General features: G+C 33.6%; 1 protein-coding gene across 4 annotated transcripts; it reads right to left on the reverse strand.

The window, feature by feature from the left end:
• Positions 1 to 1,356: 1,356 nt before the first annotated feature.
• LOC137811176 (protein BREVIS RADIX-like) lies at positions 1,357 to 8,539 on the reverse strand. 4 transcript variants are annotated; one of them, XM_068612807.1, is made up of 6 exons: positions 7,897 to 8,539; positions 6,573 to 6,723; positions 3,509 to 3,906; positions 2,753 to 2,882; positions 2,234 to 2,556; positions 1,357 to 1,873 (listed from the first exon to the last, which is right to left on the reverse strand). In XM_068612807.1, exons 2-6 carry the CDS (start codon positions 6,678 to 6,680, stop codon positions 1,795 to 1,797), a joined length of 1,038 nt encoding a protein of 345 aa, XP_068468908.1. In that variant the 5' UTR covers positions 6,681 to 6,723; positions 7,897 to 8,539; the 3' UTR covers positions 1,357 to 1,794. The 4 variants fall into 4 exon arrangements, with proteins under 4 accessions (XP_068468908.1, XP_068468910.1, XP_068468909.1 ...); XM_068612809.1 differs by lacking the exon at positions 7,897 to 8,539 and adding an exon at positions 7,351 to 7,801; XM_068612808.1 differs by lacking the exon at positions 7,897 to 8,539 and adding an exon at positions 7,481 to 7,800.
• Positions 8,540 to 15,289: the final 6,750 nt, after the last annotated feature.

A 15,289-nucleotide genomic window follows, 5' to 3' on the forward strand; every position in this document is an offset into this window, starting at 1 on the left:
CTTATGCATCATTGACTCCATGAGATCTATTTCAATATAGAGATTCTTTTAAACATTTTCATTTGTACTTTTAAGGTATTTCTGTCTGCAAAAACAGAGCTCAATATTTCATGAAGTATAAACTTGTTCACACTGTTAATATTGGTAGTTGTGCTTGTAGATACAGACTATAAAGTATTAAGAGATTACCTTTTGCATGCAAACTTGCAGTAAGTTTGAAATGCCTCTTTGTTTCAAACCATGTTGGTTGCATTGCACAGACTTCTCCAACATTCAGTCATTGCATATGGTACTCATGTGCAAAAATGTCTTCTGCATTCTTTTAATCTTCAAATTGTTAAATACCATAGTAACAATTAAAAACTCATCCTATGTTAAATTATTGTTTTCTAACCGTTCTTAATTGTTAATATCTTAAATATTAAAGAAGTTAAACTAAGCTGATGGAAGACCTAGCATAAGGAATGTTTTGAATAACTTTAAAATCAACAAGATTGAACTCAATTATTTAGAAGATAGAGTATGAAACTAAGCATAAGAAATAACACAAGAATGAAATTAATATTTGACCATTTTTATTTACAAATTAACATATATTAATTTGCTTTGTTTACATTGTTCCATTGAGTAAGCTTGTACCCACTTCTTGGAGAGGTGAGTTGACGCGTACAAAGAAACAAAAATTAAACTTTTAATTTTTCACTCTTTATAAATGTAATTTTAACGGAATAAACATGGATTAGATTCTCACGAGGACCAGATATTTGTGGTGTAAATCTTCAATACCACAAGAACTCGTTTATTTTGTTACATAAACAGAAATGAAAACTGTAATTGAGTGTTTATAAAATCCAGTGCTCCTCCTCCTGAGTATCCCACCAAAAGCATTTTATTTTTCTCAGTGATAAAGTTTTGCAGAAAATGTTTGCCTGACACGGGAGTGGTAATTTTGCAGAAAAAACCAATATTGGTGCGAACAAAGTTACCAGTTTTCATAAAGCAAGTTCTTTCAAACTACAAATATATTAAGTATTCATCACTTCTTATTACCTCACCTACAAGTATATTTTAATATAACTTGTACAGTAAGGAAATCTCATTAGAGTGGAATTTCTCTCTGAATAATTAGCAACTACATTAAGAGATAAAATATAAAGAATTAAAGGTAGAAAGGAACATGCATGTTAATTAGGAGAGGTTAGGGGGGAGACTTAGGCTCAATTCCTTTGCATGAACCACAGTCCTAAAACAAGTTATACAAAGAAAAATCATGGTAAAATATAGCTGGAACTCTTCGTTGAAATTTCAATATACATAAGAAAAACCAGATCCAATCTGCAGGATTAGTAGACCATATTGCAAGTGTGCTCACAAATCAGATTCAATTTCCAAATGTTTTTCTTTTTGTACAAATGCTAACTTTTCATGATCTAGAACAGTTACCAGGTTGCTGGAGTCAAGATAGACCTATCCACCCATAGGATGGGAAAATAAAGCACTAACAAGCAGCTTAAATCTGGAATTAAAAACATCATGACTCGCCTCACCTCACCTCTGATTCAAATGTGAAAACAACTCTTTTGTTCTGTAAACTTCCTTCTACACAGGTTGTCCAGGTAGCCTATAGTTTCCAATACTATGACGGCTGACCCTTAAATGCGGGGCTTGCATTGTTTGAGAGTATCAACAATAGAACTCCACTTGTAAACTGGAGTAAACTACACTACAAACTCTAGGAAACAAAATTGAGGATTCCACCCGCTTGGGACATTTCTCTTTCAAGGCCAAGACACGTCAAAGGTATTGAGCTTGTATTCTTTCTCTGTTGTCTTCCCACCATTTCTTTGCATGCCCCTCCCCAAATTTCTCCCGGCTGCAGATAGAGTTGATAAACTGTAAAATCAAAACCTACGAATCTTCTAGAAGATAAAGTTATCCTTACTAATATATATATATATATATATATATATATATATATATATATATATATATATATATATTCATGTGTGTGTGAGAGAGAGTATGTATATGTCTAGAAAATTTTTATTTTTCAATGAAATTTGGCAACATGTCAACATGCAGTCTATTGGACCATTTCATCATCTCACTTCACCAATTAGTACATGTTTCCTTGGATGATGTTTTTGGGAAGGAACATGTCACATGTTTTATTGAGGAGGAGGAACCACTAGAAACTAGAAAAATGCTGACATGCATGATAATGTAATATTACCTGAATCTAACACGACGAAGCTCCTTAGTTCCATCAGCTAATTGCCTGATCGTAATGTACACTCCAGGTTCATCTTGCTCTATCCATTCTGCCTCCAGGTCACTAGCATTGCTCATTGAAGGCTCATCTCTAGAAGAAGTGGTTGTCCTTGATGCTTCCACAGATGACCCTGCAGGGAAGTTTTGACCACCACCGTGATCCATAGCTTCAGAGTGGTTATTCAATGAGGGCTTATAGTGATTCCTTGGTGTCCATTCCTTCAACGACATCGACCCCGGGCTTTCTTGTCCAGATGTCAGTCTTGAGTAAGAAGAATCTCTTTGCTGCTCAAAGGAAACAATGTATATTGACAAATGTTGAACTCAATATAGTATTTCTCTTATGGCAATGCCTTCTCATGACAGTGATTAACTTAATGGTAAGTGTTGTTGTTGCAGCCTTTTTCATAAAAAATAACAAGGTCGATGAAATAAACTGTTAACAGCTTAACATCATACAGGTGCAGAAGTTGTAGATTACCTCATCCTCAGATCTGGAAGGAGTGTTAAGAGCTTGTCGATTGAATCTCTGGACATTGTAAAGTTCCATGATTCTGTCATAATTCTCACCCCACCATTTTTGAGCTTGCCACTTGTCAAAAATCTCTCGGCTTCAAATTTAAATGGTAAGTGCTTTCAGTCTTCACTCCTAGTGGATACTTAACTTTTGCAACAACTAAAAATTTCATATACTTTGTATGATATTAACTATTAAGGCCTCGATGGTACATTTTCTACCACAACTTAGAACATGCAACTACATCTTTTGGTTCCCATTTTCAATTCAAATCTATCTCTACAAATGGAATCTATGTCAAGGGAAGTGGCAACAATGCAGAGTTAGCCCAACAAATTATTGAACAATTTAGTTTGAACGGGTTTATTATTTAATGGTCTGAATAAAGAATCAAAGGTCTAACTTTAGTAAAACAATTAATAATATTCTCTGTATAACAATAAGTTCTCATAATAGGTAACTTATTAGGACATATTGCGACTAAATCTTTTAGCTCCCACTTTCAATCTAAATCTATCTTTACAAATGGAATCGTGTCAAGGGCAGTGGCAACAATGAAGAGTTACGCCAATAATTAATAACTAATTTAGTTTGACTTGGTTTATTTATTATTTAATGGTCTGAATAAAGAATCATAGATCTAACATTAGTAAAACCTCGGTACCTTTTAAGGTTTAAGTTGAAGGTAACACTATCAAGGCTTTCGATTTCTTAACATACCTGAAGCGAATTCTTTTGAGATCATTTCCCCCTCTGGGAAGAGACACAAAGGTAATGTGAACCCCTGGTTCCACCTGTGCCATCCACTCCTTGGTTTCATCCTCTTCCTCAACAAGTACATCACATGCTGGTGCTGAATCAGGTCCTCTAGAGGTCCTATCACCACTGAACCCCCCCATAAATCTTTGGTCTGATCTACCACCAGGGAAATAGGAGCTTGTGAAGTCCCAAGCAGGGGTTGAAGTTGAGCTTGCTCCTCCAATATAGGGGTATGGAACCCCTTCTGAAATGGTGTCAAAGTCAGGATATGGCCTCTGTCCTTTCTTGTAGGTACTGGACCCTGTGCAAGGTCTGCACTGCTTGTATGAACCTGAAAACTTCAGTACCATATCCTTTAACTGCGTATGCAGAAAAGGAAAAAAAAAAATCAAATTAACATCAATGCATTAAAAGTTTTAATTTAATTACGTACCAAAGATATCTATTTTCTGAGAAACATACAAAATTTATGACAAGTGACATTTGATAAACAAATAAGTCCTTCTTGGATGAAAATTAAAAAAGAACAACACATATCTATCAAGCTGCTAATGGACATTCTCAAATGGCGAGAGAAGTTACTTTCAATTGAGCAATTATTTTAAGATTGATTATAAACTGGTTTACCATAACACGCCACCAAAAGATAAATTTAGACGTGAAACGTGCCATCAGAATACTGTTACATAAAAGTGCATTAAAATTATTTCAAGACGAATATAACTGTATCGTATATTTTTCAAAAGTTGCATAATACATACATGTACTTGGTCAACACTACACCTTCATGTAAACTTACTTTTACAGATCATGCTACTTTATCAGAATATCTCAAACTTTTAGAAAAATTGAGATTCTTGAATAGTTACACATTCTGCATCTATGGATTTGACCAATGACACTTAAATTGGGAAGCATCTGATGGGGAAGCGTTTAAAAAATATTTTTAGTACTTAAAAATGTGTTAAAGCTTTCGAAACACCTGAGTGCTGTACTTTCCCCTACAGCTAACAATGTAGATCCCTCCTTTACATATTCCCTTTTAAAATCCAATGTAATTTCCAGTGATACATTTGATGGACAAATAATTATATATAGGGTTTAGGGTTTCTCAACTTGCCAGAAGTAGAAAATACAATTCAAATTCCCCACTCTAAAAAGCCTTTTAGTTTAGTGATATTGGACCCTCCCCCCCAAACCCCAAATAAAAAAATATAACTAAAATAAGTTAAGTAATTTAGAGACATCCAAACAGAGCATGCAGCAGAAGTGTTTGTCAAATGGCTTACATGGGAAGAGTAGGGAAACTAAGTCTGGATGTTCAGAAACAAAAACTAAAAAATATGTTTGGATGAAACTAGATGGAGCCTAAGGTTTCAGATTTGTGTCATTTTCGAAGCATCGTGCTATAGCTTTACAGCTGGTATGGTGGAGAATGTACTTGGGTATAGGATACAAGTGGATGACAACAACAGCAGTGAACATGAAAGTCCATTATAGGAACCTTATATATATCCTACTATCAACTATGTACCCCCAATGGAAAGCATTTCCTGTTTGTACAAATCTCCAACAATATCTATCCAAATATTATTTGTCAACATTTTCACACAAATCAGAAACATATGGTTCAAAATAGTTAGGAGGGGCGTCATAACATGCCTCAAATACAAGTCTCTAATATGATATTTCAATCAAGGTTCCCCATCTCTTAAAAAAGGTTAGTGCCTAGTTTAATATTAAACATGAAGATGTGGGCAACTAGTGTGCAAATATACAAGAGAAAAACAATTGATAGGGTAACAGTCAACCTACTTTCACTCATATAACCGTTCTCTTCCTAATGAGTGTTAATTAACCAATGATTACCATTACAACATCATAATGACTCATCAATCAACAATGGCCGTTATACGGCTACTAAGCCTAACTATTAAATAGACCTAAAGGACGCAATGAAAAACCAAACCACTGACCCAAAGACATTGGTTTTCTACTTCCGGAGGACCTACTACCGATATTCTATTGAGAACCTTAAGAAATGCAAATAAACTTTTCTGACAAAAACACTCCGCAAATGATATATTTTCTCCCATAATAAGTATCTATACATGTTGCATATGGACATAATAGAAAACTTTTGGGACGACAAGAATTCAAGGATGGGCCAGACACCAAGATACGAATATAGCATTCCCTTCTGTGCTAGGCATCTTTTCTAAACATTATTACCTAAACCGCGGAATGTGGAACATGTTGCCACATTGCCACTGCTGCTCTTCACGTCCCAAATCAAAGAAGATTTTTACTTTCACAGCACATTAGCTTTTAGTTCTTTGAAAAATGGGCAACTTAAGGTAGTTGTTGTAAGTCAATGATAAGTGAATAATCTCAAAGTACTAACTCTAGGCTATACCAGCACTAGTCAAATGATAATGAAAACCCGGCACGTTATATGGTAAAATTCTACTAGCTATACATTGGAAACATAATGCTGTCCCTATTATAAAGTCTGATTCGAAGAAACCAACTTGCTCCTCTCATGTGGCATTCTAAGTAGCCAAAAAGGTACTGGTAACCTACTTGGCAAGTTGGTTCCGTAATTTCTTACTCTAGAGAGAATAGTAAGCACTAGAACAGACTTGACTGGTTGAAAATGCTATATGGTAACGTCACGGCACCACCACATGCATGGAAATAAAACCAAGCACTGGACCAAATCGTGGAAGGAAGTGGACCATCCGTCAACAGCAAAAGTGCCCAAAACGCACCACACTTACGTCATCGTAAACCAGCACAATCCTCACCTATGATGCTTATAATATAAATATCACAAGAGTGTGAATGTGTATGTAGGCCGTATATAGGTATACGTGGAGGTAAAAGATTCAAAAGGGGTGGTCCCCACCGTAGTATGAGGACCCAATATTGGTTTGATTTTGTTGGTTTTCACTAGGATGGGGAAAAGAAGCTAAGCTGCAAAAGAAAAGTTTGTAGATGTGAAGAGTGAGATGGGACTAAGAACCTGCGCACTCAGGCTTTTGACAACTTCTTTTGTACTCGACGTGCCACTCTCACCACCTTCTTCCCCCTCCTCCGCCGTTTGCTTCGTACACGCTATGCATGTAAACATTTCCACCACTTCTCACTGATGCTCACCTTTTTTTGTTTTTCTCCTGCACACCAACGACAAAGAAACAAAAGCGTTTATGAGCAAAAAAGTGCCGAAAGTTTAAACCCATATGAGTTAATACGCACGCCGTTGGCTTTGATTTGAAAGAAGAAAGAAAAACATAAAAGAGCAATGAATAAAAAATGAAAAACGAAACGGTTGGGGATAAAGTCGAGATATGAGAATATATAGGTGGAGGGAATCACTTTCATTGAATAAAACAGTGACAGGGAATGACCATTTCCGGTAAGTAAAAGCAATGGTTAGAGATAAAGAAGGCACCGAAATAAAGAAGAACCAGAAGAAGCAACCGAGTTAGAATGCAACTAATGAAATAATATTAATAATAATAACAATGAAAGAATTGAAAAGAAAACTGGTGAGGTAACAAAATGGTCCTTAGCTAAAAATACAAAAGGGAAAAGCAAAGCAATCTTGAGCAGCACAAGGCTCGGGATCAGAGCAAGAGCAAAAGCTATAGACACCCCAAAACCGAAAAGAAGGAATAATTGAAAGCAGAAAGAAACAAAACGGAGGCAAGTGCGAATAAATGCAAAGAAAGAGTGAAGGGTCATTGATCATCCTCGTTAGAAGAATGATCAAGAATAATTCCACAATGCCACATACTTACTGCTGCAAGCAGTTGCAGTGATAGAAGGTAATAAGTAATAATGTGGGGTGGTGCTTTATCGTACAGAAATCGAAAATAAAAGAAGCAAAGCGTGTCGAAGCCGAAGTTTTCTGACACGTCCCTCACGCACCCGTCTACTCTTGTGATTCTCTTCTTCTTCTCTCTTTATCTTTTCTGTAAATCGCAATCAATCCCCGCTCTCCGAGATAACACTCCAAAACCAAAAAGCTAAGCACCACCGAGTCCAAGTCCGAGTCCGACTCACTCACTACCTTTTAGAGAGAGAAACCACTACCCTTCAGCAGTACTGCAATTATTATTACTCGTTCCAAAGAAAATAATAATACGAACAAAAAACAAGGTTATTGTCACACGCTAAACAAAAAACAACATGGGTTGAACGTGAAAAATTGTTTGTCGGAGGATGAAAGGTGTGTGTGATGCAGGCAAAGAGACATGAGAAGAAGATGAATAAGCAGAAGAAGAGAATTGTTGTATTATAAAAGTGATGTCATCGGTATAAATAACTATTCGAAAACGACTTACCAAGGAAACCTCAACTGCTTCTTCTTGTGCTTTGTCTCTCTGTACACACACTCTCTCTCTCTCACACACACACACACTAAGGAATCTTCTACGATCTTGTTCTAAGCTTCAGGTTTTGGTCCTCTTTATACTCGTTCCTTCTCTTCCCTCGGCCTCATCGATGGACGGTTCGTCTGCACCACAAGCACACGTTTTGTTTCGCTTTCGGAGGCGCACTCCACCCCCACCACCACGAAAACCGTGCTTGCTACGTTGTCGTTTTTCGCATGGCCATGAAAATGATGAAATCGGTCCACATGCCAAATTGCTTGGGATCCGAAACCTAATTGTCGAGTTCTATGTCAATGCAACTAAACAACAAAGATTGCGCAACGCACAGCTCACACATGCTCTGTCACTTACAATGAAGCACTACAATGCCATACAAAAACACTGACACGCGAGAATTTGGAGATAAGAACAAAAACTCCACGGAGAGAAAATGCAGTACTGAGCTGGGAAATTTAACAGAGGAAGAGAGTGTATGTGTGTGTGTGAGTATGTGAAGGAGTTACGAGACGAACTGAGACGAGAATTCGAGGTGCCGATATTTTGAAGAGAGGAAGACAGTGTTTGAGGTTGTCGTATTTATATTTGAGGGTGTGGGGTGACGGCATCAGGTTTGGGCGTTAAGTTTTTTTGAAGGAAAATGTTTTAGAGAGAGAGAGAATGAACATTGGGACCTACATGTCTGGTCCAGGTTGATCCAATGGTGAAATTTGTAACTTTTTTTTAAGATGAGGCTACGTGTCGTCTTTTCGTTGGCTTTGATCATTTGATGTGTTTTTCAGGGGAATGGATGGCTGAGATTTGCTCAGGAGATTGGGTTGACAGGTTTCAAAATTTTGGAACTTTCCCATCCAGCTTCTATGTTTTTAAATGTAGATTTTATTATCATTTATTTTTCATATTTAAATTTACATCTAATTTTATCCTTTTTGAAATTACTTGCTTTTGTTTACTAACGTTTAATTTATCATTTTTTTAATTAAAATGATTAAAAATAAATACAAATAAAGTGGACATAACAATCAACCAGCGTGTTATGTGACTTCACATTAATTTGTATAAACTAATGATAATTTTCACTATTTATTTTGATAAATTCTGAAATGAGATTATTTTTGTTCATCGTGCTACTCCATTAAGTATTGTTATTCCCTATAAGAAAATCCATGTAATTTTAATATAAAAAAAATTTGGAAAACTAAGTTAATAATTAGAAGTTATATAAAGGTTAGATAAAACCATGTATTATTAAAAAGGGAAAATTCGTGACATATGTACCATAACTTATTATTTAATATACACATGACATGAGTCTAATTTTAGAGTGATGGTGCTAACTCGCATTATTCAACATGATAAAATGTGTATTAAATAATTATGAAAGGTAATCAAACACTATTAGAAATTAAATCGGAAACAATAGAAAAACATAATAACATCACATTTTTCACTTAACATGGTCATTATTTATTTTGTAGTACAAATTTTAGATAGAGTAATATAATTTTCTTTAATTTAGAGATGAAGTTCAAACTCTAATTAAATAATGTTATAGATTTATCAATAACATCATCCTCTTACAAGCCACATACATAACTTGTGAAACACCCCTTTCAAAAGAAAAAAAAAAACAAATTGATGATCATGTTCTCTAGTATTAAATATTCATTCACTACATCCTAATAATGAGACCACTTGCTTTAATCAATTTTTTTTTTACAATTTTCTGAAAATGAAACATTCTAAAATACCAACTTGATAAAACACATAACTAGAATAATTGATGTGAGAGTTGAACAAGTGAAAACTTAACCAATATAGGTTGTTAATTTTGTTTAAAAGTAAAAATATAAGTTGCATTTTTGAAAAAGAGAATCAAGAGAGTAAGAATAATGTTTCCTTCCATGTTAAGTGTACGTTTGAACTTTAAAGGGTTGCATGTGCAACAATTTATTTGTCATGCTAAACTTCAAACCCTAGCTATAGATTACTAGAGATCGGTTTATTCTAAACTTGATGCTTTTTGTGATCATCGATCCTTTTCATAAAAAGTTCATCACTGTCTTCATCAATACCTCAAGTTTCTTTCACATGCATGAAGCTTATTCTATCAAAAGACATTATGGTAATGGTGATTTTCCAATTCATACTTCTCAACTTAGAATATATGAATCTATGATTCTACATTTTTAGACTCTATCATAACAACTACTCAATTCTGAGAGCTGAACTTATCCATGCATCATATCCTTTAATAAGTTTGATAGGACAATCAAACCAAAATTAATCATAATTAATTTTTATGTAAAGTTGGTTTACTCAACCCATTATAGATCAAAAATAAAATCATACAAATTACCACTTTACATGCAAGGTTATATAACACTAGGCTAAATTTATTTTAAAATCATTTAAAAATAAAGAATATGTATTTTTAAAATACTACGAAAAATATTAAATAGAAAGTAATTTTATAGAAATAATAATAATTAATCATTATATTAATTAAATTAAATACTATTTTAAAGACTAAAAAAAATTATTAATATTTAAGAGAATAAAATTGGTAGATAAAACTTTGAGAATTAATTAGATATTAATTTAAAATTATTTATTAATTTATTAATAATACAACTATTTTATATATTAATAATTTTTTGATTTTTAATATAATTTAGTTAATATAATGACTAATTATTTTTTATTTTTAAAATTAGTTTTTATTTAATAATTTTCTAATAATAAAAATTATTTAATTTTTCATTTCTAGTCTGAATAAGATCTTATGAATTTTAATGAAGTGAAGTTATGGCAACCAAAATTAGTTAATAATGTTATAAGCTATGCACACAAGTGTAGTTTTGAGTAACGTTTACAGTATTTTTAAAGCTACTAAAGTAAATTAAAAACCATCAACATCAAAACACACGCATGGGATTTTGAAATAGTAGTTAACAATTATTAACAACTTTTACTGAAAAATTTACAATAATTATACATAGAAATCAAATTATTAAAATGGTTTCAAAATTTAAATTATTTTTTCTTAAAACGGCTACCATCAAGCAATAACTAATAATAATTTTTAGATAACTAAGCATATGCATTTTATAAATTTTTTCTTTATTGGAACCAACAAAAGTGGGTGCTTTTAACATAAAAGTTAACTCTAATTTGTTTTGGTATTAAAATAATTATTGTGCTTTAAGAAGCATACATGTTTTAACATAAATCTAATTACATTCAAATAGGGGACTAATAAAAAAACATGGTGAATAAAATTTGACATAAAACTTAAAACAGATAGAAAAAGAAAGAAAAAAAAAAAGGCATCTTAAAAGGGACAAAAGTTGGAGCACTGTTGGAAAATACTCTCTGCTCCAAATACGACATTTCCCTATTCTGTCTGCTCATATACTGAACTAGAATCGTACCTAACTCTGCTTTTTTTTGCCACTGAATGTCACTTCCGATTCTACAACTAAACTAATGGAGATCATGAATATGGCTAAAACTCAACTTAACTTTAATTGGCTATAAATTACTTTTGTAAAGTGATTATATCAGTGCATATTATAAATCTTTTAAAAGGGTTGTTTAACATGTTAGAAACACACTAAACTCAAAAGTGTGTGTAGAAACAAACAATGATAAAAGGAATTCTCACCTTATAAACTAAAAAGAAAAGGTTAAGATGAGATTGATGATGGAGAGAGGGGTAGGTTACAGAATCGTTTGGTCCAATCAGTTTGCAAGAGTTTAAGTGCCACTGCTCCAATTCAACATGTCTCAGTGAGAGAATCAAAATCAAAATTGGAATTGCTATTGAAGCAAGATTTTCAATATGCTTCCACAACACACAACACAAAGATTGAAACCGAAGTCCCTTAATTGCTTGTGAAATGTTTGGTTAGAAAAGAAAATGATTTTTTCTCTTATTGGATTGCTGATATAAAAAACTATATATGAATATGAAACTGCATAAATACTCAAGATCGTAATATAAGCAAAAGTATATGTGTCTTCCATATTTTTACAAGCTTTATTCTTCACTTTTCTTTTCAGTTCAGAAAGAAACACTTTTAACGTGGGATTCATATAAGTTTTTTACTTTTATTTTCTTCCAAATTTTTTCCTTTTATTTTCAACTAAACCAGATAGATGTTTAGTCTCTCTGGTATGTCCATCTTATAGTCATATCAGTATCAGCCTTAGAAGAAGTTGGAGGGAATGACTGTCATAGACTTATGATTAAAAAGGTTCTAGTTTTCTCTTACACGATTTTAACATCATAAAAAAATAATTTTTTAATGATATTTCAATGATCACACAAACCCCTTTTCAAAGATGATATTTTATATTTATGTGTATCTAAAAGTAAAAAAAAAAGAGCTATAAAAAATAAAATATGTTATAATACTTATTTATTAAGAATCTTTATTTTACTTGGTCCATCATCAACTGTGCTGTTTTGCTTTTGCTATTTTGCCTCCTTTCCATGACTAACTAGCAGGGCATAGTCAGAGAGTGTGCAACCCAAACCACTTCTCCCCAGAGCATAGAGTGATTTGTACGGCAACCAGAAAGAACAGCACTTGCTACCGGCTATACCAGTGACTAATGTGACTTTTTGGCCTTGGCCAGGAGAGTGTGCAACTGGCCATTATAGGTTGTGAGCATGGCTGCAAAGTTTGCACTATAGGCAAGTGATAATGTGCTTTACCCTTGACTTAACCCATCACTTATTTTGTTTTTGTCCTTTGCTTTATTCCTAGGGCTAACTCTCTCTTTAAGCAAAGGATGGTTGGAATTGATGGAGAACCAAACTACAGCACAATATAAAACTACTACACATTCTCTTTTTGTATTTCTCTGCATGTGTCAGCATGCCACAATATTTCTTTTGTTGCTTAGTGTCTTCTCTTTCTGAGCCTGAGAGAGGTTATTCCATGTGTCACCATCTGCGGGGCCATGCTTTTGCTAAAGAAGTTTTTACCGGATCTTGTTAGTGAAGAAAGCATAGTCAAGCTTCAAAGCCATTCCTTCCCTCCCTCCCTCATTCATATACATACATTGCTCTGATTTTCAACAGAATTCAATTCAAATATATCCGACACTTTAATTACCTCTTTGTTATTTTGTTCACCTCTCTTTATCTTGTATGTTTAAAGAGAAAACACAATTGTTAACTTACAAAATACAATTGTTTTCTGTTACTTATTTGCAGGCAGAACAAACCAAATCTTAGTTTTATCTTTTTTTTTTGTTTTCTGTCACTTTGAGGAGGGTCTTTATTTTTAATATGATATACCCTTTTGTTTCTAACGTCAAGGATTGGTAATTCTCTAGTCATTTAAGGAACTTACATCATATATTTTATATAGGTACAAACAAATTTGAGGATCAAATCCATGATAAACTAGCTTTATATATCAAAACTGTCACATCTTGCACTTGCTATTACAAACTCCGTGTGTGCATTGGAGAAATACAAGTCTAATGTATGGATCCAAATTCTGTAATGTTGAAAGCCTTAGAATCTATACGTTTCATCAAGCTTGTCAAAAGTCATGTTCAAAAATCCCATGAAAGGTTGAGAAGACATGAAAACATGGTGTAGATTATGCCACTTTTTAACGTTAGGAATGTTCTGTTTTTTCTAGTGAGCAAGAACAGGTAGTAGTAGATATATATTGTTGTACTATAAAAAGCGATCATAAAGCTCTTCATTCGGCAGTCCCTCCCTCAAAGCAAAATCCATACATAATCTCAATCCCCAAGTCTTTCTTTCCCCATTTCCAAAGTTTGGTTCTGATTACTTTGGTTTTTATATGATTCTTTTGATTTCTTGTTTCAGATTAAAAACATTACTTACCATCTGTTAAAAGAAGAGACACGAGTGCGCTGTCTCGTGCAAATATACTGTTTATTGAAACTTTAAACCTATCCGTACGTCATACTTATACATGTACATGCTCAAGTAGCTTGAGTATGCAACTTGTTTCTAACTCAATTTCATGCATGTTGCAAATTCAAACCAAGGAATCTTGGGGTTTTGCCAAAATGTGGATTCCTAGGTCTTATGTGTAGTCTTATCTATATGGCCTCTTACAAAGTACATCGAAAGCATGCAAGGGCCAAATTGTAAGGATTTGCTTATTCTTAAAGGAACCTTGTAATGATTAAGGAATAAAGAGTCCAATTAAGATGTGATAGGTTTTAATATCATTAGAAGTATGTAGATTGATTTATAAAAGGAGAATAAGATATTGGCCTATTGCATGATTCGATTTTTGATGATTTGAGAGGGAAAGAAAGGAAAAAAAGGTTTGATTAGATGGAGAGCACAACTACATTTGTTGATTTGTTTGGTGGGGGAGGGAAGGAAATTAAATTAAATAAGAGTAATCTGAATATTCAGCTTGTTTTGATTCTGCATAATGAGAGGATAAGATTATCTGTAAAGGCTGAAAAATTAGAAAAGAAAAAAAAAGGATTACAGAAAAAGATAAAAATATGAACCCAAACTATTCTCTTCTGAACAAAGAGGAAAACGTTCAATAAACCACTTTCTTTTTTCATTTTGGTCCTCTTTACAGAGACAAGATTTAAAACTGTCCATGTACCCCAAACCCTTTATAGAAAAGAAACGGAGTTGCAGCAAATTCATAAGTTACAGCAATTTGATTGATTTGCCAAAGGGAAGTGCTGAGTTCTGAATATTTATTTTGTATTTGCACTCTTGTGTGGCCTACTTTACTGTGGAGGAAAAGGACACATTACTTCACCTGCCTGTGCAACATAAAGACATGATGAGTCAATGTAAGTTCAGGTGTAGAATTGCACGTGTTTTCCACTACACCATGCACTGATTGGTCATCAATCACTTGAATAAGTTCCAACTGATGATACAGTAAAGCAAACTTTTATTTCCATTTCATTGATTAAAATACTGAACATGCTTCACTACAGATACCCCAAAGTTTTTAGAAACAATTGACTAAAAGATATGGCTTTGACTATGTACAGTAATAGCTCAACGGATCAACTTAGTTATTGCTTGTTCGTGTATAAATCTCATATATAAATTGTGCAACATATCTTATAACTGATAGAATAAGGCACGATTTTAGTTGTGGCAATGTACACTGTCAGATCTTGCAAGGTGTGACACTATGCAGCCTCTCTTGAAATTTGGACCCTTCTGGGAATTTCACCTGCATCTCACGATTGATTTATAATATCACTTTTACGTGTTTGAGACAGAGAAAAGAGTATGGTTACTGTTATTGTTCTGTTTTAGGTTTTCAATTATAGTTAATAATCTGTAAGCACATTGTTTGAC

This window comes from Phaseolus vulgaris, chromosome 2 (assembly GCF_000499845.2).
Source record: "Phaseolus vulgaris cultivar G19833 chromosome 2, P. vulgaris v2.0, whole genome shotgun sequence".
Taxonomy (NCBI): domain Eukaryota; kingdom Viridiplantae; phylum Streptophyta; class Magnoliopsida; order Fabales; family Fabaceae; genus Phaseolus; species Phaseolus vulgaris.